Source organism: Hemiscyllium ocellatum, chromosome 8, assembly GCF_020745735.1.
Source record: "Hemiscyllium ocellatum isolate sHemOce1 chromosome 8, sHemOce1.pat.X.cur, whole genome shotgun sequence".
NCBI classification, from domain to species: domain Eukaryota; kingdom Metazoa; phylum Chordata; class Chondrichthyes; order Orectolobiformes; family Hemiscylliidae; genus Hemiscyllium; species Hemiscyllium ocellatum.
In genome coordinates this window covers 27,127,719-27,154,781 of record NC_083408.1, presented here as the reverse complement: position 1 = coordinate 27,154,781, position 27,063 = coordinate 27,127,719, and the positions used below count along the sequence as shown (strand labels likewise).

At 41.1% G+C, this 27,063-nt stretch overlaps 1 protein-coding gene across 4 annotated transcripts; it reads right to left on the bottom strand.

The window, feature by feature from the left end:
* Positions 1-12,808: 12,808 nt before the first annotated feature.
* Positions 12,809-26,340, bottom strand: oip5 (opa interacting protein 5). Of its 4 annotated transcripts, XM_060828301.1 has the most exons (7): positions 24,563-24,585; positions 23,178-23,313; positions 22,376-22,442; positions 17,312-17,434; positions 15,588-15,669; positions 14,140-14,255; positions 12,809-13,473 (listed from the first exon to the last, which is right to left on the bottom strand). In XM_060828301.1, exons 1-7 carry the CDS (start codon positions 24,581-24,583, stop codon positions 13,470-13,472), a joined length of 549 nt encoding a protein of 182 aa, XP_060684284.1. In that variant the 5' UTR covers positions 24,584-24,585; the 3' UTR covers positions 12,809-13,469. The 4 variants fall into 4 exon arrangements, with proteins under 4 accessions (XP_060684284.1, XP_060684286.1, XP_060684285.1 ...); XM_060828303.1 differs by lacking the exon at positions 24,563-24,585 and adding an exon at positions 26,252-26,340 and having other exon boundaries at positions 12,809-14,255; XM_060828302.1 differs by lacking the exon at positions 24,563-24,585 and adding an exon at positions 25,916-26,220 and having other exon boundaries at positions 12,809-14,255.
* Between the last annotated feature and the right edge of the window lie 723 nt (positions 26,341-27,063).

The following is a 27,063-nucleotide window of genomic DNA, read 5'->3' as shown; positions in this document are numbered from 1 at the left end:
TATAGTTTAGATCAGAGTGCTGCTGGAAAAGCACAGCAGGTCAGGCAGCATCCGAGGAGCAGGAAAATCAACATTTCGATTTTCTTGCTCCTTGGATGCTGCCTGACCTGCTGTGCTTTTCCAGCACCACTCTGATCTTAACCCTGGTTTCCAGCAGCTGCAGTCCTCAGTTTTGCCTATCTGCTACATTATAGCAGAATGAACTGTACACAACTACGTTAACTACAATCATGACTCACTGAATAGTGCTCTAAGTATTTCTACTATTCACGGAATTGTCACAAATGTGAAAATTTGATTAAACCACTGAATAAGTCAAATCTAATTAACAGTGTAATTCAGGTTTAAAGAATATGCACACCCTATTTTTATCATAACAAGGAAATTGCTGTTTTATTTGTAATCAGGTTGTTTTTAACCAGTAGCAAGAAAGAAACATTAATTGTTAACTAATAAGTTTATAATTTAAACCTACCCCTTTAAAACTTCCCATACACAAACAGACAGACAAAGAGGGGCAATACAAGTACTGCAACTGAGGAAGGAAAGCAAAGTCAGAGAAACAAAGTTCTGGCACCAGTCCAGACACAGACGCGATGAGTCATTTTTGTTTGGTTTTCTCTTACTCTGGCTGATTCTTTGCTAATGAGGCAATGTTGTTTGCACATTGATTCTATCTTTTATTCACTAGTTGAGAATTTTCCCTTCAGTGTTTCTGAAGGTCATTTTACTCCCTTTTTTCCTTTCAATAACATAATCTGGAGAGAGAGCAGTTAAAGTCATAGGGTTATAACAGCAAATAGACCCTTTGGTCCATCTCGTCCATGCTGTCCAGGTTTTCCCAGCTGATCTGGTTCCATTTGCCTACATTAGGCCCATAATGTTGTTATGGGGGATTTCAACATGCAAGTAGACTGGGAGAATCAGGATGCTATTAGACCTCAAGAAAGAGACTTTGTGGACTTTGTCAGAGATGGATTCTTAGAACAGCTGGTGCTGGAGCCGACCAGGGAGAAGGCAATTCTGGATCTAGTATTGTGCAATGAACCAGAATTGGTCAGGGACCTTGAAGTGAAGGCGCCATTGGGAAGTAGTGACCATAATACAATAAGCTTCAATCTGCAATTTGAGAGAGAGGGGGTACAATCAGAAGTGATAATATTTCTGTTGAATAAAGGGAACTATGGAGCTATGAGGGAGGAGCTGGCCAAAGTTCAATGGTGCAATACCTTAGCAGGGATGACAGTGAAGGAACAATGGCGGATATTTCTGTGTATAATGCAGAAGTTGCAGGATCAGTTCATTCCAAAAAGGAAGAAAGATCCTAGGAGGAGGCATGGGTGGCCGTGGCTGACGAGGGAAGTTAAGAAACATATAAAGTTAAAAGAGAAAAAGTATAACATAGCAAAGATAAGTGGGAAAACGGAGGACTGGGAAGCTTTTAAAGAACAACAGAGGATTACTAAGAAGGAAATACCAAGAGAAAAAATGAGGTACAAAGGTAAACTGGCCAAAAATATAAAGGAGGATAGTAAAAGTTTTTTTAGGTATGTGAAAGGCAAAAAAATGGTTAAGACTAAAATTGGGCCCTTGAAGACAGAAACAGGGGAAAATATTACAGGGAACAAAGAAATGGCAGAAGAATTGAATTGGTACTTCAGATCTGTGTTCACTGGGGAAGAAATGAGCAATCTCCCTGAGGTAGCAGTGGCTGAAGGACCTGAATGTAAAGGAATTTATATTTGCCAGGAATTGGTGTTGGAGAGACTATTAGGTCTGAAGGTTGATAAGTCCCCGGGACCTGATGGTCTACATCCCAGGGTACTGAAGGAGGTGGCTCGAGAAATCGTGGATGCGTTGGTGATTATTTTCCAGAGTTTGATAGATTCAGGATCAGTTCCTGCGATTGGAGGGTGGCTAATGTTGTACCACTTTTTAAGAAGGTGGGAGAGAGAAAGCAGGAAATTATAGACCAGTTAGTCTGACCTCAGTGGTGGGAAAGATGCTGGAGTCTATTATAAAGGATGGAATTATGACACATCTGGATGGTAGTAACAGGATAGGTCAGAGGCAGCATGGATTTATGAAGGGGAAATCATGCTTGACTAATCTTCTGGAATACTTTGAGGATGTAACTCTGAAGATGGACGAAGGAGATCCAGTAGATGTAGTGTACCTGAACTTTCAGAAAGCTTTTGATAAAGTCCCACATAGAAGGTTAGTGAGCAAAATTAGGGCGCATGGTATTGGGGGCAAAGTACTGACTTGGATTGAAAGTTGGTTGGCTGATAGGAAACAAAGAGTAGTGATAAACAGCTCCATTTCGGAATGGCAGGCAGTGACCAATGGGGTACCGCAGGGATCAGTACTGGGACAGCAGCTTTTTACAATATATGTTAATGATGTAGAAGATGGTATTAGCAATAACATTAGCAAATTTGCTGATGATACTAAGCTAGGTGGTAAGGTGAAATGTGATGAGGATGTTAGGAGATTATAGGGTGACCTGGACAAGTTAGGTGAGTGGTCAGATGCATAGCAGATGCAGTTTAATGTGGATAAATGTATGGTTATCCACTTTGGTGACAAGAACAGGAAGGCAGATTACTACCTAAATGGAATCAATTTAGGTAAAAGGGCAGTACAGAGAGATCTGGATGTTCTTGTACACCAGTCGATGAAGGTAAGCATGCAGGTACAGCAGGTAGTGAAGAAGGCTAATAGCATGCTGGCCTTCATAACAAGAGGGATTGAGTATAGAAGAAGCAAAGAGGTGCTTCTGCAGCTGTACAGGGCCCTGGTGAGACCACCCCTGGAGTACTGTGTGCAGTTCTGGTCTCCAAATTTGAGGAAAGACATTCTGGCTATTGAGGGAGTGCAGCGTAGGTTCATGAGGTCAATTCCTTATACTGAAAGACTGAAGCGACTGGACTTGTATACCCTCGAGTTTAGAAGACTGAGAGGGGATCTGATTGAGACATATAAAATTATTAAAGGATTGGACACTCTGGAGACAGGAAATATGTTTCCGCTGATGGGTAAGTTGTTGTGGTTCTGCTCACCGAGCTGGAAGTTTTTGCTGCAAACGTTTCGTTCCCTGGCTAGGGAACATCATCAGTGCTGTTGGAGCCTCGTGTGAAGCGCTGCTTTGATGTTTCTTCCGGTATTTATATTGGTTTGTTCTTGCCGCTTCCGGGTGTCATCCGGGTGATGGGTAAGTGCCGAACCAGGGGACACAGCTTAAAAATACGGGGTAGACCATTTAAAACAGAGATGAGGTGAAACTTCTCCACCCAGACAGTGGTGGCTGTGTGGAATGCTCTGCCCCAGAGGGCAGTGGAGGCCCAGTCTCTGGATTCATTTAAGAAAGAGTTGGATAGAGCTCTCAAGAGTTGTGGAATCAAGGGTTATGGAGATAAGGCAGGAACAGGATACTGATTAAGGATGATCAGCTATGATCATATTGAATGGTGGTGCAGGCTCGAAGGGCAGAATGACCTACTCCTGCACCTATTGTCTATTGTCATAAGCATCTGTACTCCTACTTTACTAATTTAACCACTTGTGTTGTTCTTTCAAGAAGCTACGGACTTGCATCCCAAGATCCCTCTGTATGTCCCTCCTGAGGATCCTGCCATTACTGTATACTTTCCTCTTGCATTCAACCTCCCAAAATGCAGCAGCTGACACTTGTCCAGATAAAACTCCATCTGCCATTTCTCCAACTTTCCAACTGATCCATATTATGCTGTATCCTTTGACAACCTTCCTCTTTCACAACTCCATCGATTTGCATGTGATCTGCAAAGTTCCTAATCAAATCACCCACATTTCATCGAAATAATTTACAAACATTATAAATAACAGATCTGATCTTTGCAGAACACCACTGGTCACGGACCTCCAGACAGAAAAACACCGCTCTACATACTTGTGGGCAAACGGTGGGCAAGAACAGCTAGCAGGAGATTTTCCAATCCTTCACCACATACCAAACTCCATATTATTAGGGAAGTAATAGCAGCATATTTGGAAAATCATAATGTAATCAAGCAGAGTCAGCATGGCTTCATGAAAGGTAAATTGTGTCTAATTAATTTGAGTTTTTCTAGGAAGTCTCAACCAGAGTGGATAAAGGGGAACTAGTAGATGTGTTGCATTTGGACTTCTAGAAGGTATTTGACAAGGTACCTCACAAAAGTTAGGTCATAAGATGTTGCAGGTAGTATATTGGCATGGATAGGGAATTGACTAATGGGCAGGAAACAGTGAGTAGGAATAAGGAATTATTTTTCAGATTGGTGACCTATGACAAGTGGGTTTCCACAGGGATCAGTGTTGGCATTACCTATAAGACCATAAGACCATAAGACATAGGAGTGGAAGTAAGGCCATTCGACCCATCGAGTCCACTCTGCCATTCAATCATGGCTGATGGGCATTTCAATTCCACTTTCCAACATTCTCCCCGTAGCCCTTAATTCCTTGTGACATCAAGAAGTTATCAATATCTGCCTTGAAGACATTTAGCGTCCCGGCCTCCACTGCACTCTGCGGCAATGAATTCCACAGGCCCACCACTCTCTGGCTGAAGAAATGTCTCCACATTTCTGTTCTGAATTGACCTTCTCTAATTCTAAGGCTGTGTCCACGGATCCTAGTCTCCTCGCCTAACAGATACAATTTCCTAGTGTCCACCCTTTCCAAGCCATGTATTATCTTGTAAGTTTCTATTAAATCTTCCCTTAATCTTCTAAACTCCAGTTGAGTACAATTCTAGGATCCTCAGCCATTCCTCGTATGTTAGACCTGCCATTCCAGGGATCATCCGTGTGAATCTCTGCTGGACACGCTCCAGTGCCAGTATGTCCTTCCTAAGGTGTGGGGACCAAAACTGGACACAGTACTACAAATGGGGCCTAACCAGAGCTTTATAAAGTCTCAGTAGCACAACGGTACTTTTATATTCCAACCCTCTTGAGATAAATGACAACATTGCATTTGCTTTCTTAATCACAGACTCAACCTGCATGTTTACCTTTAGAGAATCCTCGACTAGCACTCCCAGATCCCTTTGTACTTAGGCTTTACTAATTTTCTCACCATTTAGAAAGTAGTCCATGCTATTATTCTTTTTCCCAAAGTGCAAGACCTCGCATTTGCTCACGTTGAATTCCATCAGCCATTTCCTGGACCACTCTCCCAAACTGTCTAGATCCTTCTGCAGCCTCCCCACTTCCTCAGTACTACCTGCCTGTCCACCTAACTTTGTATCATCAGCAAACTTCATTTGAATGCCCTCAGTCCCTTCATCCAAATCATTAATATATAATGTGAACAGCTGCGGCCCCAACACTGGACCCTGCGGACACCACTTGTCACCGGCTGCCATTCCGAACTTTCTGCCTTCTGTCAGACAGCCAATCCTCAATCCATACCAGTAGCTCACCTTAAACACCATGGGCCCTCACCTTGCTCAGCAGCCTCCCATGTGGCACCTTATCAAAGGCCTTTTGGAAGTCTAGATAGACCACATCCACTGGGTTTCCCTGGTCTAACCTACTTGTCACCTCTTCAAAGAATTCCAGCAGGTTTGTCAGACACGACCTCCCCTTACTAAATCCATGTTGACTTGTTCTAATCAGACTCTGCTCTTCCAAGAATTTAGAAACCTCATCCTTAATGGTGGATTCTAGAATTTTACCAACAACCGAGGTTAGGCTAACTGGCCTATAATTTTCCATCTTTTGTCTTGATCCTTTCTTGAACAAGGGGGTTACAACAGCGATCTTCCAATCAACCGGGACTTTCCCTGACTCCAGTGACTTTTGAAAGATGTCAACCAGTGCCTCCGCTATTTCCTCAGCCACCTCTCTCAGAACTCTAGGATGTATCCCATCGGGGCCAGGAGATTTATCAATTTTAAGACCTTTTAGCTTTTCTAGCACTTTCTCTTTTGTAATGGCAACCATACTCACTCAGCCCCCTGACTCCCTTTGATTTTTGGGATATTACTCATGTCTTCCACTGTGAAGACTGACGCAAAGTACTTGTTAAGTTCTCCTGCTATTTCCTTATCTCCCATCACTAGGCTTCTAGCATCAGTTTGAAGTGGCCCAATGTCTACTTTTGCCTGTCGTTTGTTTCTTATGTATTGAAAGAAACTTTTACTATCATTTCTAATATTACTGGCTAGCCTACCTTCATATTTGATCCTCTCCTTCCTTATTTCTCTCTTTGTTATCCTCTGTTTGTTTTTGTAGCCTTCCCAATCTTCTGATTTCCCACTGCTCATGGCCACTTTATAGGATCTCTCTTTTTCTTTCATACATTTCTGACTTCCTTTGTCAGCCATGGCTGTCTAATCCCTCCCCAGATAATCTTTCTTTTCTTGGGGATGAACCTCTGTACAGTGTCCTCAATTATATCCACTAACTCCTGCCATTTTTGCTCTACTGTCTTCCCCACTAGGCTCTGCTTCCAGTCTATTTTTGTCAGTTCCTCTCTCATGCCCTCATAATTACCTTTATTTAACTGTAACACCATTACATCTGATTTTGCCTTCTCTCTTTCAAACTGCAGACTGAACTCTACCATATTATGATCGCTGCTTCCTAAGTGTTCCCTTACTTTAAGATCTTTTATAAAGTCTGGTTCATTACATAGCACTAGGTCCAGAATAGCCTGCTCCCTTGTGGGCTCCATGACAAGTTGTTCCAAAAAGCCATCCTGTAAGCATTCCATGAATTCCCTTTCTTTGGATCCACTGGCAACATTATTTACCAGTCCACCTGCATATTGAAGTCTCCCATGATCACCGTGACCTTGCCTTTCTGACATTCCTTCTCTATTTCCCGGTACGTTTTGTGCCCCTGGTCCTGACCGCTGTTAGGAGGTCTGTACATAACTTCCATTATTTTTTTGCCTTTGTGGTTCCTCAGTTCCACCCACACAGACTCCACATCATCCGACGCTATATCATTCAGTGCCATAGATTTAATTTTGTTCTTAACTAACAAGGCAACCCCACCCCCTCTGCCCACTTCCCTGTCTTTTCGATAAGTTGAAAATCCTTGGAGGTTTAACTGCCAGTCCTGACCCCCCTGCAACCACGTCTCTGTGATGCCTACCACATCATAATCATTCACTATGATCTGTGCCATTAGTGCTATATATTGGAGGAAGGAAGAAAATGTACTGTAGCCAAATTTGCAGATGACAAAAATAGGTGGAAAGGTAGGTTCATAAGTTCACAAGATATAGGAGCAGAAGTGGGCCATTTGGCCCATTGAGTCTGCTCTGCCATTCAATCATTGCTGATATGTTCCTCACGGAAGAGAAAGTGAGGTCTGCAGATGCTGGAGATCAGAGCTGAAAATGTGTTGCTGGAAAAGCGCAGCAGGTCAGGCAGCATCCAAGGAGCAGGAGATTCGACGTTTCGGGCATAAGCTTGAAAGAGGGCTTATGATTCCTGAAGGCTTATGATTCCTGAAGAAGGGCTTATGCCCGAAACGTCGAATCTCCTGCTCCTTGGATGCTGCCTGACCTGCTGCGCTTTTCCAGCAACACATTTTCAGCTCTGATATGTTCCTCACCCCCATTTTCCTGCCTTCAACCTATTACCAATTAAAAATCCGTCTAACCCCTCTTTAAATTTACTCACTGTCCCAGCATCCACCGCACCTGGGGTAGCGGATTTGACAGATTCACAACTCTTTGGGAAAAGTAGTTTCTCCGTGACTTTGTTTTAGATTTGCTCCCCTTATACTGGAATTATGACCTCTCAACCTAGAATGCCCCACAAGAGGAAGCATCCGCTCCATGGGTATTTTATCCATACCTTTCATCATCTTGAATACCTCAATTTGATCTCCCCTCATTCTTCTAAATTCCAGAAAGTATAGGCCTAAACTATTCAATCTCTCTTCATACGGTTGTGAGAGAGAAAGAGTTTGCAGAGAACTATTGATAGATTGCAAAAGTGGGTAAAAAGGTTGGAAATGGAGTATAAGGTGGAAAAAAGTGAAGTTGTTCATTTTGGAAGGGAGAATAAAAGAACAGAGAATTATTTAAATGGAGAAAAATTGCAGAAAGCTGCAACACAAAGGGGCTTGAAAGTACTTGTGCATGAAACACAGAAAGTGAGCACACAGGTGCAGCAAGTGATCAGGAAGGCTATTGGAATGTTTTGAGGGTGTTGGAGAATAAGAACAGGAAAAGCCTTATTGCAACTGTACAAGGCTCTGGTGAGACCACATTTGGAGTACTGTGAGCAGTTTTACTCCCCCTATTTAAGAAAAGGTATCATTTTGTTGGAGACAGTTCAGAGAATGTTTACTGGGATGATCCCTAGCATAGACAGATTGTCTTCTGAGCAAAGGCTAAAAGGCTGGGATGTTAGTCACTGAAGTGAGAGGTGATCACACTGAAACATAAAGAATTCTTAAAGGGGTCAGCAGGGTAGATGCTAAGAGGATGATTCCCCTCATAGGAGAATCTAGGATCAGAGGGCGTGGTCTCAGAATAAAGAAGCTCCAATTTAATATTGAGATGAGGAGGAATTTCTTTTCTCAGAGGGTTGCATGTCTTTGGAACTCCTTGCTACAGAGAACTATAGTAGCAGAGTCCTTGTGTATATTTAGGGCTGAGATACATTGATTTTTGAACATCATGGGAATCAAAGATTATGGGAAATCTCAGGAGAAGTGGAAGTGAGAATGTTTGAGCTGCCATGATCCCAACAAATGGCAGAGCAGGCTCGAGGGGCCGAACAGCCTACTCTCATTCCTATTTCTTATGGTCTTATAGTCACACAAGAAGGCGAGAGAGAGATTTAGGTGATTTTTCTTTGCAGTCCGAAAATTTCTGCTGTAGTGACTTGTCCAGGAACCAATCAAAATATGCTGAGCAATCCCGACACGCACGCACACAATTGCAAATAAATCAACATTGTGCAACTCACAATGATTTACAAAAAATTGTTTTTAAAACTGCAACATCATCTTCCCGTTTCCTTTATTTAATGCAGCATCTTTTCACACTTGTAGTCCACAGTTCAAAACAAATACAAATGGCCTTTACACGACAGGCTTGGATGAATGCTATGAACGACATAGGCGACTCAGTGGTTAGCACTGCTGCCTCAGAGCCTAGGACCTGGGTTCAGTTTCAGCCTCAGGCCACTGGCTGTGTAGCGTTTGCACGTTTTCCACATGTCTGTGTGGATTTCCTCTGGGTACTCCCATTTTTTCCCCACGGTCCAAAGATGTGCAGGTTAGGTGAAAATGGTACATTACCAGGGTTTTCAGGAATATGTGGGTCAGGTGCATTAGTTAGGGGAAATGTACAGTAATAAGGGAGAGGCATGGGTCTAGATGGTATACTCTTCTGAGTAGGTGTGGACTTGTTGGGCCAAATGGCATGTTCCCATAGTGTAGGGATTCTGTGATACAACAATCACTCATTTTTATTTAGCACAGAAGACCATTCATCCCATAGTGTCTGTGCCAGATCCCTGCAACAGCAGCTCACCTAGTGCTGTACCAGTCTTTAATTTTTTTCACCCTTTAGAGAGCTAACCCGTATCATTTCACACTTCTCCACATTAAAATTCATATTTCATTTGTTTCCACACTCCACCAGCCTATGTTCTCTTGTAGTTCATCACTATCCTCCTTACAGTTCACAACACAGACAGGTTTGTGTGGGCCATCTCATCAAACATACATTTATGTCTTATTTACAGAATGGTGCATTTTCTCCTTGAATCATTGTATGTTTACTTCCATCTAGATTGTGGTAAGAGAGAGTAGAAATGGGAGGTAGGATTCGAGCACTTTCTAGCAAAGTCTAGCCAGTACTTTTTCTGCCTTTTCAGAAAGGAAGCAGGCAGTCAGTTGTTTGATAGTGCCAGAGTATTTTTGATAAGGAATTACCTCAGGTCAGTTTCAGATTCTCGCTTGACTAATTCCTAGTGAGGGGTTAGCTTGTAAGAAAAAGTTGAGCAGTTTGGGCTGATTCCTCCGGGTGTTTTTGAAGAACATGTGGTTTTACTGAAATATAGAAATTCTTAAGGGGATGTGGAAGAGTGGATTATTACAGGATGCTCCTCCAAAGGGTGGAGTCTAGAATAAAGGGACACATTTTACCAACTTTGGGTCACCCAATTAACACAGATGAGATTTTGTTTTCCTCAGACACACTTGTAAATTATCTACAATAGAAAGCAGTGGAGGCTAGGTCATTAAACATTTAAGGCTGAACTATAGACAATGTATTAACCAATAAGACAATCAAGAGCTATTGGACATGAAATGAAGGTGACATGAAAATGTAGTTGAGGACACAATCAATGGAACTATTTATTTATTGAATGGTAGAGCAGGCATAGGGGGCTAAATAGCCTGTTCCCATTCTTAAACTTGGAAGTTAGGATGTCAGAATTATCAGGTGAAGCCTTTATTTGCTCGTAAATATTTCATTCATTTGGTAATCCCATTGGAGATCACTTTGAATATGGATTCCTAATAGTTTAATGCTATTATACCATGTCAGCAAAGTCCAAATTGATGAAAAGGGGCTTAAGGAGGGTTGTCCATGAAACAATCCCATAGGGGTTCAGTGTTATGAGTCACTGTTGCCTGTTCATTTATCATATGGGCCAAGTGTTTGACACCGCCTTTTCATTCTCATGTTTTAGGTGAGATGAGTTACAACACTCCCTAGTAGAGGGGTTAGGTTATCCATAAATATAGTGACAAACAAACAAGACAATACCAATGCAGACTGATCTTTTTTCCCCCTCAAACTATCCAGAACTGTTATTACTCACCTCTGGAGCAGGTGGACTTGAACCTGAGCCCTCTGGTTCAGAGGTTAGGACACTACTACTGTGCCAAAAGAACCCTGCATGCAAGTATTGTTTATGATAGGTAAATATACCTTAAGACCTAATTTGATTCCTTGTGAAATCCAAGCATGGAGCATTACGCTATTGGAAATACTTGACTCTAAGCACACTCGTTCATGATGTGGAGGTGCTGGTGTTGGACTGGAGTGGACAAAGTCAGAAATCACAACGCCAGGTTATTGTCCAACAGGCTTATTTGAAATCACAAGCTTTTGGAGCACTGCCACTTCATCAGTTGTGCTATTCCCTCCACTTCAACTGACAAAGGAGCAGCACTCCAAAAGCCAATGATTTCAAATCAACCTGCTGGACTATAACCTGGTGTCAAATGACTTCTGACACTTGTTAATAACCGCAAAAGTACATGTTCCAGACTTACTGTTAATTGATTGCACTATTATATATTTTTGGCTTCCCACCAGATTTGTGTGAATATATCATATCCCAAAGAACAGTAGTGTGCTGACTCTACAAGTGGAACCAGGATTTTAACCTTCCCAACAGTGTATTGGGTTGTTTACAATCCGTGGAGAATGTGAGGACTGCAGATGCTGGAGATCAGAGCTGAAAATGTGTTGCAGGAAAAGCACAGCAGGTCAGGCAGCATCCAAAGAGCAGGAGAATCGACGCTTCAGGCATGAGCCCTTCTTCAGGAATGAGGCTCATTCCCGAAACGTCGATTCTCCTGCTCTTTGGATGCTGCCTGACCTGCTGCGCTTTTCCAGCAACACGTTGTTTACAATCCGTACTAAGTTTAGGTCATTGAGCAAATGCTACATGATAAGCTGATTAAAGTTTCTCATCGTGACAATGCAAGCATCTGGATGATATGAATGAGGGTTGTTACAAATTGTTAGCTGCTCTTTTACAGATTTGTGAATCTGAAGGTGTAGCCAACATCCAACAAGTATTCTGCCTCTGTCTAGCCTACTTAGAAAATGAGGGGAAATACTAATATTCATGTCAGTTACCCAACAGTAATAATGTTGCTTATCTATAGAGAGCAAACATACAGTAATACAGGCTTGCAGCTGGCATTTCACCGGTTTAGTGTCAGCAATCGCAATGGTCTCCACTATCAGGGGATGTTTCCTCTTGTGCAAGTAGAAATATCAGCTGAGATTTCAAGCCAGGGTCTGGTGACTTTGCGACCAGACAGACTGAAGTGTACACAAGTGGCATCCTTTTTCTCCATGTAAGAAACAAGATGTGGTCTGTGAAACTGTATACAACCATCACAGAAATTCAAACATTAACTCCATCCACATCAGAGATTGCTCATCACTTGGGTAGGTGTCAAGGCCAGAAACAATGATACCTGGGCTTCAGGGGTTAAATTTGAGGAGGTATTATACAAATTCAGACTGTGGAAAGTTAAGGGATGATTGGAGCAAAGTCTTCAAGATATTAACAGGAAAAGACAGGACAGAAAGATAAACTATTACCGCTGGTTGGGGGAATTCTAGAACTCGGCGGCATAGTCTGAGAATTAAGAGATGTTAGGAAGCACTTCCACATGCACAAAAGGGTGGTGAATGTTTGGAAAACTTCTACAACCGATAGTGGATGTTGCAACAGTTGTTAATTTTATCTGAGATAGATAAATTTTTGTTAAGCAAATGTATTAAGGGATATGGGCCAAAGGCAAGTACATAGAGTTAGGCCACAGAGCAGCCAGGATCTCATTGAATGGTGGAACAGAATGGAGGGCTGAATGGCCTACTCCTGTTCTTGTGCTCCTGATGTGTTGGTATCAGTCTGTATTCACGCAAACATGCGACAATAATAAATTAAACCTTCAGTCTTCTATCGGCTCCAAATCTGCTACAGGAACAAACTAAAAGTCTCATATGATTAATCTAAAAATAGATTAGAAGTATTAAGACAAAATACACAAAATTAAATGAACATGCTCCATCCTGTTTATTGCTCAATTTGTTACAGTATTACACAAGTTAAACAGTTCACCAGTACAGACAGTTACACAATTCAAGATCACAGTTGCATTGCGAAGAGTTACAATGAATTGTATTAGCTGATCAATTTAGACAGCAGTCCACAGCAAATGATAACCAAGTAGCAAACTAATTTAACAGAAGGGAGCAAAGCTTTTTGTAAACTGCACAATGCACCATTTACCAATCTTCAACCATTGAGAGTGTAAGGTAAATGCCATTGCTCGCAAGAGATTAACACTCAGTTGTTATAAGTGCTGATTTGGAGATGCTGGTGTTGGACTGGGGTGTGCAAAGTTAAAAATCACAACACCAGCTTTCGGAACGCTGCTCCTTCATCAACCACCTGAAGAAGCAGTGCTACAAAGGCTAATGTTTCCAAATAAACCTGCTGGACTATAATCTGGTGTTGTGATTTTTAACACAAATATTGGTGTGGAACAAATATTGCTGAACTGCAAGTCTTCCTCCAGCTAGCCAGTTTACCTGTCATTTTACAGTCCAATTCTGCCTAGAAGGATAGCAGCTCAGGCAACTGTCTTCCAAAGATGAAGAACTGACTTTGATCAGTCAACCTGCCTGGATCTCAAAGGCTTTAACAAATCCTACCTAAGAGAACGAGAGAGGACAGTATGCATATTAATGGTTGGAAGTGGCTGAGCACTACAATTGATATGCCTGTAGTGCTAACCCACTGTAAATTAATAATGTAGTCATGAGGCAACGGTGCAACTTAATATCTTATGTTTAGATTTTGTGATGAAGATTATATTGACACCAACGCTAACCAGGAGCAGTGTGCATTTAGTACATTTGAGTACCAGATAAGAGGCTACAGTGACTAATGTGAACTCACTGCCTGCCATAATGTAAAAGTGAACTGCAGTCCTTGACAGCAAGTTAATAGCTTCTGAGGACTTTAATTACCCAAGATGTTGTACTATTCTGTAAATCAGATAGCAGGTTACACTGATATGGATGCGATCGGACTACTATGTAGGTGTATTAAAGTTCTGAATTCAGTTAACAGGTTACATGAAACCAAAGCTCAGTACAAACATGACTGAAGGTGCTTGGTGAACAATTCCAAAACCGTGATGTTTTTCCTCTGCAGATTCAACCTTTGGACGTAACAATCTCAGAATTCTGATGAAGGGAAGATTATTTTTCAAGGAAGCCAAATGTGCAGCTGAGTTTGTGGTTAACAGTCACTGTACTTTCAAAGGCTCAAAATGATATTAATAGTAAACATTGATGCATTTTTGCTATTAATACCTTTGTCTCTCAGCAGTGGCACTGGTATCTTGTCCACTCTCCTCTCCTACCAACCCATTCAATTTGTTCATTGCTGCCAGCAATCGATAGTGAGCCACCACAATTTGTCTTTTCAACTGGAAGTTAAAAAGGAAAGCAGTCAGGAGGTTCAATGTATAAAAAGGACCAAAAGTAACATTTCTAGACACCGGTCAGTGTCAGCCAAGGTAGGAAAGATACATAACTGGTAACCATACTAAAAGTTACATCTACAGGAGGCTTCACACAATTGCTGCTCTACAGTGAGGGAATTTAGTGAGAAAACTAATAAATTCTGCCACAAGTAGTTACAGTAGAACTACTAGTCCAAGATCTCAGCTTTTATGGCTGATGGACTGAACAGTGATGTAATTACCTTATTACATTAATCTTGGATTGTATTTCGCATCTGCACCCCACCCCCCCCCACTTCTCCCTCATCTGTGATAATATGTACTGCCGTTAATGGACTTTACATGTAAATTATTTTGTTGGAAAAACAAGTGATTTACAGATGATGTTTAATAGCTGAATACCATGGGTGATTTGGTGACAGGAAAAAAGCTAATTTTTTAGGAAATGAGAAAAAAAGACCGTTTGTGTTGCAACAAGAGGGGGTGCACTGTCTGGACATACCTGTTAGGTTGCTGCCTACATTAAAAGTGAACAGACAAGAGGAAAAAAGTTTTTGGCTCACTTGTTTCCTGCAACTGCCCCCCCCCCACCAAACCTCTTATTCCCCTTTCTACCACTCCCTTGCACTTCTTTCTTTCGATGCTTGTAACCTCACTCCACAGGAGAGGGTAAAGGAGGCACTAGCTGGTGCTTCTGCAAGTGTAGTGGGGTGTAGCTACCAGAAGTGGCAAGTGGTGAAGCAGAGTGGACCTCAGATTTTGGGGTGACTGAATGATGAGGAATAATTGGACAAACGGTGCGCACATAAGGGGCCAAAGTGAGATCAAACTTGCAATTTCTTTCCATTTCTTGTTGGGACAGTAGGAATCTTGGTGCACTTTGAACTCCTCTACAAGACCCTCACCAGGCTGCATTTTGACCAAATAGGCTTTACATTATTTCATTACTTCCAGTGGAGACAAGATCAGGAACGGTAAACGAGTGTCACCACTGGAGATGGTGCCCACATGTATCAGATGATAAGAGGACAAATTGTGAAATGGGCTGTTCAACACAGGCCTGTCCTGCCCACATTTACAACCTTAACCTCTACTGAATGGTCCCCCTGAGAGATGAGGGATTTCAGCTCAAGGCCACCCCCAAAGGACCTTGTAGTTTCACTGAGGTTCCCACTGATAGCAGTCAAATTATTTTCAACAATCAATTTGAATCTCTTCATTCCTTACAACAGTGCAATCTGGTACAAGTGTAGCCTTAGGTTTAGGACATCGTCGACACATTGAACATAACATTACCTCTCCTATGTGCTGAATTAAACACGGTGGTTGAAAGTTCAGGGCAGCAGGTTTCACCTGAGAATTGCTCTGCAACATGTAGCTGAAAGATGAAATAATTACACAAGAGATCACTGCAATTTATAGCCTTGTATCTAAAAACAAATACACTTCAATTTACATCTCCAATCATTACAATCTACAACTTCTTGATGCGATGTTGTCACATTACATAGGCATTTAATAAATGCACTGCAAGGCTACATAAAAAGAAAATGAATGATCAGTTAGTGTTGTGCCACGATAATTAAGGGAGGGACACTGGACTTCCCTTCTCTTTAAATATACCAAACTTTGTTTTAACCAGCACTTTATGAATTAACACTTGATAAACCAGCAAAAATTATACATGTCAAATATAGCAAAGTTTATTCTATAATCACAATCTCAGAAGTCAGTTAAGGGTGTGAATGAGAAGGCTCTCTGCTTGTAAGTCTTAAGGCAAAGTTGCATGATTATTGAAGTAATTTATGCTGTTAATCAAGTATAACAGTGATGTTACATATCTGTTACTTCATGTGTTTTTATGTTGATTATTCATACCTCTTGATTATACAGAATATTTGATCAACTGGCACACTCCTGGTCCTGGTGTCAGTTAATAAAACGTTTGCTGTACACTCACTCAACAGGCAGACAGAACCTTATTTTTACCTAGAATGCAACACCTCAATTGAAGGACAGTACCTCAGATGGTGCAGCACTCCCTTTGTACTGCACTGAAATGTTCAAACTAAGTTTGAATCCACAAACTTTGATTCAAGCATGGATGCTGCTATTTATTCAAATTGTTATTCGTTCCCAATTCTTCATCAATGGCCTGTACACATCACAACTGTTTAAAAGTACAGGCTGAATTAAAGTTGTCAAAAATAACACTTCTTGACAAAATGATCCTCCCCCTTCCTATGATCCAACAGCTTAAAAAGAAAAATGCACCATTGAGGCAGGACACATCACAGATCGATCTTCAGAAAAAATGGCTATTTATCCCTTCCTCAGCTATGCCTTCTTGCTCTGTTACCTCTTTTAGTATCAAAAATCCATCAATGGCTGACTTGAACCCCTCTATCATCTTTTGCCATAAAGAAAATATTCTCTTCCAAATGGACTGGCTCAGACAAAGTTTACAACCATTTGTACTAGAACTTCTCTCTAACTCAAATTCCTTTCAAACTTTAAAATCCTCCATCAAGTCATTTCTTGCTCTACATTTCAGGGATTACAAGGAACTCAATCTCTAAATGAGAATGCATTTTAAGCTCTAAAGCATTAACACTGACAGGTTGACCTGCCTACTCAGTAGATTTCCTACTGAATTCTGATCTTGTGCTTGCTGCACAACCATTCAATTGCATTAAATCAGAGCATGGTTTTCAACTCAGATCAAATATTTCAGGGTGATTTGACACTGTCACTGTAGAGACCTTATCAGGGAGTGGAAAGGGAGAAAAGCCATCTAAAACATTTTCAATCCTTTGTTTGGATTGCACTTAAATTAGCAGAGCTGAAAAACCCATTTTTACCACACCAAACTAATTACTCCCAAAAGTATTTTACATATTATCTTGAGAGCCATTACAGGCTGAGTGTGGACTTGGATAATGAATAAATAGGACCAGCATGTGTATGTTGTTCTGTGAAGTGTATGGAACACAGACACCAAGACCGCTATTACAACTCACCAGTGCAAGGCATGCTTGTCCAAGCAGTATAGTCCTCGTAAGTAATCCAAAGAATCCGTTGTAGAGAAAGGAACAATACCCACGTGAGATCTACAGAAGCTGCAGTAAAGTGACTTGTAAAGGCTACAAATATATAAAAAAAAACTTATGTAGAAATGGAAAAAGCCCCTATGAATATTTGTTTTATTCTAATGCTTTGTAACATTAAGCCATAGCCTCTTTTGCAATTTCTAAAAATGTTAATATCTACTCAACTTGTATATTTAAGACAGCAGAATACTGAATTCATATTGATTTGTAGTAATATGCGCTCTTGAAATTCTGTTGCTTGCCCAGCCCACCATCTCCACAAAATGCTGTGTACATCCTCCTTGCTAATAAAAGGAACAGATGCTTGTCTAAATTTCCATAACAATGGTTTTAAAGCAAGACTTTCAGTAACCAAACTCCCCCTACCCCACTTCCTCAGAGACATTGCATTATCTATTAGAATTTTGTTCCAGGAATTTCCACAGTACTGTGCCCTTCATGCATTAATGGCTTTTTGGAGGCAAAGACACATCATGCTTCAAGAGCTTCTGATGCCCAAATGAAATGCTGAAAGAGAAATTTATTCAGGGAAGAGAAAGGGAGGACTGCAGATGCTGGAGTACCAGAGTTGAAAAACGTGGTACTGAAAAAACACAGCAGGCCAGGCAGCATCCGAGACGTTTTGGGCATAAGGCCTTCTTCAGGAAATTTATTCAGGCAAGATTTCTGGTTCTTATATGAGGAAGGATCTGGATCACATTCTCAGAGTGGATGGTGGAGGCAGAGTCAACTGTAACTTTTAAAAGGAAATTGGATAAATATCAGGAGGGGAATCGTTTGCAGGGGTACACAGACAGGGCAGAGGAAATGGGACTAATGGAGCTACTCTTACAGATAACCAACACAGGTCTATAAGCATCCACCCATTTGCAAGGATTTCTTGTTCATTCTAATCTGGCTGAGTAGATGTCCTTTGCAAGTCTAACTAGAGATTTTTCAGCTTGCACGTTTTACATCACTCTTGAATTAAATTAAGTTAGCTTTGTTTTCACATGCACTCAAGTGAAATGTTTACAGTCACCACATTACAGCACCATCTTAGGTACAAAGATACTCAAGATCAAATTCCTTAGGAAAAACTTTATACAAGAAATAAATAGTCCAGCATTATAGATCATTGGAATAAAGTTAGAACAATAGTACAAAGTTCAGAACATAAGCCTTTCCTACTCAATTCATGATGGCACCTAGCCTCAAGGGCGACCTCCACTGCCACCTGCATTGGACCCACCAACGTAGTAGTCACCCCACTTAAGGCACCATACACTGCTGGGCCCACTTCGCTGATGCAGCTGAACCCACACTCAAGTCCCTGGCTCTGCTGCCAGGCCGCCGCAGAGCCATGAGTTCCACTTTGGCTGCAGATGTTGCCTTGTCACCATCTTGAGTAGTCCACTGCTGCTAGTGCCACCGTCCTCGATCGCTAGTGAATCTCAACTTTCATTGAGTTAATTGAATGTACAGCATAGAAACAGGTCATTCAACCCCACTGAGCAAAAGCAGCATTATTCCACGTGTTAAGCAGAGTGGGGGAAGCCTCTTAAGATCAATGCATTTGTGTTTATAAGATGCCCCATTTAGCATTGTATCACTTCAACATTCAGAAGGACCAAGCCTTTTTATTTGTATCATTAACTGCATTGAGAAAGAATTGTTCTTAAAAACAGGGATTTATCAGGATTGCAAAAATCACAGCAAAGAGTTTGGTATCTATGTGAACTTTTTTTTGTGGTAATGAGCTTCTGCAATGTGCAGATAATTAGAGCTATTAGAGATATTTACAGCAGTTGGTTCTCAGCTAACTGAGCAGGTTACAACTGGAAACAAACTGGGGGGGGGCGGTCACGGGACACAGATGGGTGTGCTGTTGTTCTCCGCAGAAGCTCCCTGTTTTCTAAGTAAAAGAAATCCATTTTAAATTGGAAGAAAGCCAGTCACCTTTCCTTCATTAGTTGTGGCTTTTGAATTAATAAAATCAGATACATCTTTAAGAGAATCAGTGATGTGTGCTTCTTCTGAATCAGTGGAGGCTTCCAGAAGAAAAGACAACTGACCATCAAGAGCCTGGCTATCTGAAGAATGGTCACCACAACTTTGGAAATGGGAAGCAAAAATCACTAAACTGAATTTGCATAATTTCTATGTCTGCCAATAACCGTGTGCATGTGAACGTTTGTAAGAGGATTAGAGTTTTAGATAGTAGAGTTATCGGTCAATAATTTATATATCTTTACAACTATAGTCTAATTACTTAAGAAATAATTGTTTAGCACAGATACAATGTAGGGAAATAGATGGTGACATCTTGAAAAATGTCCATATTACAGAGGGGGAAGTGCTGGATGTCTGGAAACGCATAAAAGTGGATAAATCTCCAGGACCTGATCAGGTGTACCCTAGAACTCTGTGGGAAGCTAAGGAAGAGATTACTGGGCCTCTTGCTGAGATATTTGTATCATTGATACTCACAGGTGAGGTGCCAGGAGATTGGAGATTGGCTAACATGGTGCCACTATTTAAGAAAGGTGGTAAGGACAAGTCAGGGAACTATAGACCAGTGAGCCGGACGGTGGTGAGCAAGTGTTTGGAGGGAATCTTGAGGGACAGAATTTACACATATTTGGAAAGGCAAGGATTGATTAGGGAAAGTCAACATGACTTTTTGCGTGGGAAATCATGTCTCAAAACAGGATTACGCTTTTTTGAAGGAGTAACAAAGAGGATTGATGAGGGCAGAGCGATGGATGTGATCGATATAGACTTCAGTAAAGCATTTGACAAGGTTCCTATGGGAGACTAGTTAACAAGGTTAGAACTCCTGGAATACAGGGAGAACAAGCCATTTGGATACACACTGGCTCAAAAGGTAGAAGACAGAGGGTGGTAGTGGAGGGTTGTTTTTCAGACCGGAAGCTTGTGACCAGTGGAGTGCCACAAGGATCGGAGCTGGATCCACCTACTTTTCATCATTTATATAAATGATTTGGATGTGAGCGTAAGAGGTATAGTTAGTAAGTTGCAGACGACACCAAAATTGGAGATGAAGTGGACAGCAAAGAAGGTTACATCTGATTACGACAAGATCTTGATCAGATGAGCCAAGGGGTTGAGAAGTGGCAGGTAGAGTTTAATTTAGAAATGAGGGGTGCTGCATTCTGGGAAAGCAAATCTAGCAGGACTTATTCACTTAATGGTTAGGTCCTAGGGAGTCAAACTGAACAAAAATACCTTGGAGTGCAGGTTCATAGCTTCTTGAAAATGGAGTTACAGGTAGATAGGATAGTGAAGTTGGCATTTGTTATGCTTTCCTTTATTGGTCAGAGTATTGAGTACAGGAGTTGCAGCTGTACAGGGCATTGGTTAGGCCATTGTTGGAATAATGCATGCAATTGACATGGTAGATGTTAAATGTTACCACTGGTGAGGAAATGCAGAACTTGAAGCCATAATTTAAAAAGATTTAAGCCACAATCTTACATTTAAGATGGAGAAGTGGAGGAATTTCTCCTCATTAGTCATCACCGATTGGAATTCTCTTCCCCAGCAAGCAGTGGAGGCTGCATAGAATCAGAATTCTTGCAGAGAGAGGCTATTTGGGCCATCAGGTCTGCACCAAACTTCCAAATACCATCCCACCCTATTCCTGTAACCCCACATTTCCCATGGCTAATTGACCTAGCCTGCACATGGGGCAATTTACCACGGCCAATCTACATAACTTGCGTATCTTGGACTTTGAGAGGAGACCGCAGCTTCCAACAGAAAACCATGCTGACACAAGGAGAACATGCAACTCCACAGTCAGTCAGTCAGTCACGCGGCTGCAAGGCAGCAGTGCTAATCACTGGTCAGCCTAACTGAATATATTCAATTACTCAGTTACTTGTTTGACAAGGAAGTGAAGAGTTATGGAGGACAAGCTGACAAGTGGAGATTATGCCATAAGCAGATTAGCCATCTTACTGAACAAGAAAGTATATTTAAGGTGCTTGGTGGCTTAATTCTGCTCCTTTTTCTTAGGTTTTAACTACTTCTTGAGGCAACAAACCCCAGATTTTAACAGTGAAGAAGTTCCCCTTGAAATCCCTACTGAATTCATGAGTACCTATCTTACATATAATCCTATATTTTTGTATTTTCCTACAAGTGAAATTATTATACACTACATCCACTCCATCAGACAGTCTTCAGCCTTCAGAAGGAAACGTTCCAACCTATAAGTAGGTCCTCTCAGTTTTGGAATCATTCTTGTCACTATTTTATGCTTTCTTCAATTCCTCTTCATTCTTTTTACAGGGTAAAGATCACAGCTGTGCATTGTGTGGTCTAACCAAGGTTCAGTACAAGTTTAAAACATTTTCCATTCTCAGTTGTATCCCTCTAAAAATGAATGCTTTTGCTGGGTTTCTTTGCCTTTTTAAAAAAAACTGCCTCACTAATCTTTATTGCTACTTCCAGTGATTTGGGTTTCTAGGTCTTTTAGGCTTTTTATCTTTTTTAGTCTGATATTATCCAAATAGTTTGTGATCACCTTATTCCTACCCCAAGTGCACCATATCACACTTGCTTGTCTCAATACAGGAGCATAAAAACGCCAACAGTACTCGAGCAACATCTGTGGCAGGTTTGCAAAACAACGTGGCAAAGAGCAATTAAAGGTTACTCAATGATGTTGAGAACACCACAGAATATTAATCTTGGAACCAAATTTAGTAAACACACAAGGATATAACTAAATAAATTTTTTTTAGTAGTCTTTTTGTACAAGAAAGGTCAGCCATACAAGATAACCCTCTACTTCTCTCAAAAAAGCATTTTTGGGCATTGATTCTATTTGTTGTAGTAATTTGGAACCATGTTATAGTATTAAATCTTTGAGAGCTGAGGTTAAGAATTATATACAATTTGAAGGATTAAAAATGAGTTTAGCTTTTATTATTCACAGCTAAGAATAAGCTAGCTTTATGTACTCACCATTTAGACATTGGCCCTTCACACCCAATAAAACTGGTGGGATCCATGTCTACATTTTCTGTCACCCCTGAAACCAAGGCAGCAGAAATGAAAACATTCTATGAATGAATGAGAAAATTATGTAGGTGAAAAAATTTCTACCAGAAGTACCCTAAAAACCAAGTGCAACTTAACGTCTTCTGAAAATGAGTCAAATTGGATCAAGAATCGTTACATGAAAGTTCTGCTTTACGTTCATGATTTAAGAAACAATTCCCAACGAAAGTAAGAAATGGGATTGCCTTGTGTGGCACTAAGCCCAAGTGCTTACAGCCATAGAGACCAGGACACTGGAATTTGGGGTCTTAACAACTAATATCTGCCACAATTGGCATTCCCCACAGGATATCAGCTTGTGATTTCATTGAGGTTTGATTTGATTTATTGTTGTCACATGTACTTAAGTACAGCAAAAAGTTTTGTTTTATGAGCAATACAGCCATAGGATGTTAAAACAGAGTAAGACACACAAGGTTACAACTGCACAGGAGGTGCACCAAAGCAGCATGAGATTTGAATTGACAGGTCCATTCAGCAGTCTGGTAACAGCAGGGAAGCTGTTCTTGAATCTGTTGGTGAGTGTTCAAGCTTCTGTATCATATTAGAAGACTTACAGAAGTAGGCCACTCAGCCCTTCATGTGTGCTCTGCTATTCAATGACATCACGCCTGATCAGATAATCCTTAACTCCATGTTCCTGCCTTATCTCCATAATCCTGATTAAAAATTTTTCACCATTCATATATAGCAATCCAACACTTACTCAAACACATCAGCATGTTCAATGATAAGCTGCTGCCGCAGGTTTGCAGAGAATCTCCCAATACTGTGTGACATCTCTTGCATTGGAAGATCACACAGTCCTTCACCTTCAAGGACCCAAGCACAACCTTGTCCATCTAAACAGGATATACAGGAAGAAAGAGAGAACAAACTGATCAAAACAGTTACCGCAACTGGAATGTGCAAACTGAACTATTTTGTTGAGATATTCAGACTGTATCTAACAACTGAAGTATATATTTCGATAGAACAGTGTGGGCAGCATAGTGGTTAACACTGCTCCTTCACAGCACCAGTGACCCAGGTTCAATTCCCACATCAGGCGATTGTGAAGAGTTTGCACACAGTCTCCCATATCTACATGGATTTCATCCAGGTGCTCCAGTTTCCACCCACAATCTAAAGATATGCAGGTCAGGTGAATTGGACATGCTAAATTACCCATAGTGTTGTTAGGTGCAAAAGTCAGGGATAAATATAGGGGAGGGAAATGGGTTTGGATGGGTTACCCTTTGGAGGGTCAATGTAGACTTGTTGGGCCAAAGAGCCTGTTTCCATATTGTAGGGAATCTAATCTTAAAAAAAAACAATAAGTTGCACGAAGAAAATGTTCAGAACTAGACTAGCCATTAAGCACAGTGGCTACAAGAGCAAGCTAGAGGCTAAGGAATTTTACAATATAGACAGCAGACATTGCGCAAGAGCACATTGGTTGTGGAGGGAATGTTATTCAGATGGGGCTGCTTTGTCCTGGATGAGCTCCTGTCCAACCACTCAACTGGGGCCACGTGGCCCCCTTAGGGGTCCAGGCACAGTTGAAGGGGGCTACAGACTGAAAACTGAGAAGGAGCCCTAAGGATTTATGAGGGCCCTGGTAACTGAACCGATGCAATACCCAAGCAACAACCTTCACTGGAGTCAATAATTTCTCTCCCATTTATATTGCAATAAGAGATGACCTCCAACTGTCATTGTCGAATTTGGAGCCCGATATCATGAAACTTGCAGAAAAGCAACAAGCTCAAGGATCATATTAGGCTTGACAGATGTTTAATTTCATACAGTATTTTTTAAAAAAGTTTTATCTAGTATGTCAGAATGCTCAAGTTTTCTTGGTGTCAATAATAATGATTTTCTGTCTCTGTCCAGGTTATATCCCCTTTCGAAAGGGGGCTCTGGAACCGCAGAACAGCTCCTGGGATCTGTGGCCAAAAAACAGTTGAGAATCACTGGCCTACATGTTGCACTGCAAATAGTCACCAAAGCTGCTTAGGTGGCACCTTTCATGATGACTGCCATCTAGAAGGACATGGTCAATATATACATAAACACTACAGTGTACAAGTTCCCTTCCAAGTCACTCACCACACTAACTTGGAAATACATGCCATTTCTTCAGTGTTGCTGGGTCAAAATGCCTTGCTAACAGCATTGTGGATCAATCCACAGCACATGGATTATAGTGGTTCAAGGCAGTAATTCACCGCCATTTCTCAAGGAAGGGCAATAAGCATGAGACCCACAGCCTATGAATGAAGTGTTTAAAATCCTGACTGTCAAATACTACCAATGGACTGAAGTGGCAATTTACTGCAAATTCAGTTTCCTTTCTATCGTAAAGGTTGAAAATCACTGAGGTAAAAGGAAAATAGTTTGCAGATCACTGTGGTAAGAAATTAGAGAAGACAGAGTCATTATTAAGCATGCAGGTGAAAAACTAAAAGTACTTTTTTAAAAGAATAATCCAGCCTCAACAACTTTTCATAGTATTGTATACCTCAACTGCCATTTAGAGGAAGAGGTGCTTCCAGAAGGACCACTATTGTATTGCCCATCCACTAGCATATGCCTTACTCAGTTGGTGTGTTCATCACCACTTTTTTCCTTTCTTTCCTTCCACCGAGGGATGGTGTTGAATGTTGAAAGGATTTACAAGTTAAATAACAAATCTGCTCAACAGTGTCACAAACATTCTTTCCAAAAAGATTCTTAGTGGAACTCAAACTCAGTTCAGAAGCAGATAGATACACCAGCAATTGAGCCACAGTACCTCCACTGTCCAGCAAACATTTAGAATTGAAAGTTTGCCTCTCTTAATTGCATTTGGATTCTCCAATCACTGAATACTTGGACTTTAGGTCCAACACATAAGAACAGGAAGTGCTGGAGAAACTCAGCAGGTCTGGCAGCATCTGTAGAGATGAAAACAGGGTTAATGTTATGATCTCTTCTGCAGAATGTTGATCCACTGTTTTTTATTTCAGAATTACTTTCATCCAAAATGGGTACCTTGTCTAATGCCAGACACTGAAATATTACATCAGAGAATGTGATTAGCTTTTGGATTGTCTCACATTTAAGAATATTAAAATCTACTTTAATATACCACTTTTAACATTTCAGTATTCAATACAGAGGCTCCTGGTACTGAAAGCTCAATCATAGAACAGGTAGTTTAAAGATTAGCATTGGCCAAGCAGAACAAGTGCTCTCTATAACATTGGAAAACAGCTCATTAGAGGAAAATACAAAATCTTACAGAGCCAAGAAATAAGGCACGTTTAAAGAGGCAGATGAAGTGTAAGAGGGGTACAAGATGCAGAGGCAATAAGTTGCCAATACAGATGCATTTAGTTTACAGGGAAAGTTGTAACGGGAGATTATTAACGGAAGAGGGAGGGATGGGGTTCCTCATTTAATGCGTTCCCGAAAAGCTACCTCTTTGACCACGTTTGATCATCTGTCCTATTATTATTTTTTCGTGAGAGCAGGTGCCATGTTTTGGTAACTTTGAGACATTTGATCACATCGAAGGTCTGAGAAATGAAGGTTTTGCGGGAAAAAGCGGAGAGCTGCATGAACCAAAAAAAAAACACCGGCCTCTCCTCAAAAATTTTCACGGAAGGGCATCTTGCCCTGTGCGTCTGCCAAAGAACAACAATAAAACACGTTATTGTTGCCGCACTCCGGTTTTCTCGGGAGTGTATTTTTTTTTCAAAACAAAGCGACCAGCACGATATCCCCCCCCGGAGCCGGGCCACAGCAACCTCTCACCTTCTCCACAAAACACAGCCGTTAACAGGCGCGCGCCGCGCAGCTTTCAAATCCCCGCACATGCGCAATGCGCCAGCATCAGGGAGAAGGGGCGGGGACAGAAAAGAGTAGAGGCAGGTAGTAGAGGGTTCATAAATTTAATTCCCCGTAATTTTCCTGAGAAGTTTCCCCACCTCAAAAGTTAAACTGATCGGCCTCTAATCACTGGGATTATCTGGACAACCTATTTTGAACAAGGCTGTAAATTTGGCAATTTTTTCCAGTCTCTGGCACCTCCCAAGTGTAGGGAAAACTGCGAGATTATGGGCAGTTCCCCTACAATGTTAGTTCTCATTTTCTTCAAAATCCTTGGAAGCATCTCAACCAGTCCTGGTGCTTTTTCGATTTTTAAGTACCAACAATCTATTCCACACTTCTGACACTTCAATATTGATTGGTTCTAGTGACTGAATTCTCTCTATCACCATGGTCTCGGGAGCATTTCTATCATTGGTAAAGACAGGTGTATAGTATTCATTTAATATATTGGCCATGCCCTCTTCCTCCAGGTTGCATTCTTTTTTTGATATGTAATTGGTTTTGCTCCATCTTTTACTGTGTATATGGCTACAGAAGACTTTGGGACTTCTTTTATACTGGCTACTAGCCTTTTCTCATAATTCTTTTTGCTGCTCTTATTTGCTTTTTGACCTCCACACTGGAACTTCAATATTCCACTTGGTTCTCAATTTATCTGACATGTCATAAGCACACTTTTTCTTTTTTCTCTTAATTCCTACCTCCCTTGTCATCCAGGGAGCTCTGGATTTGTA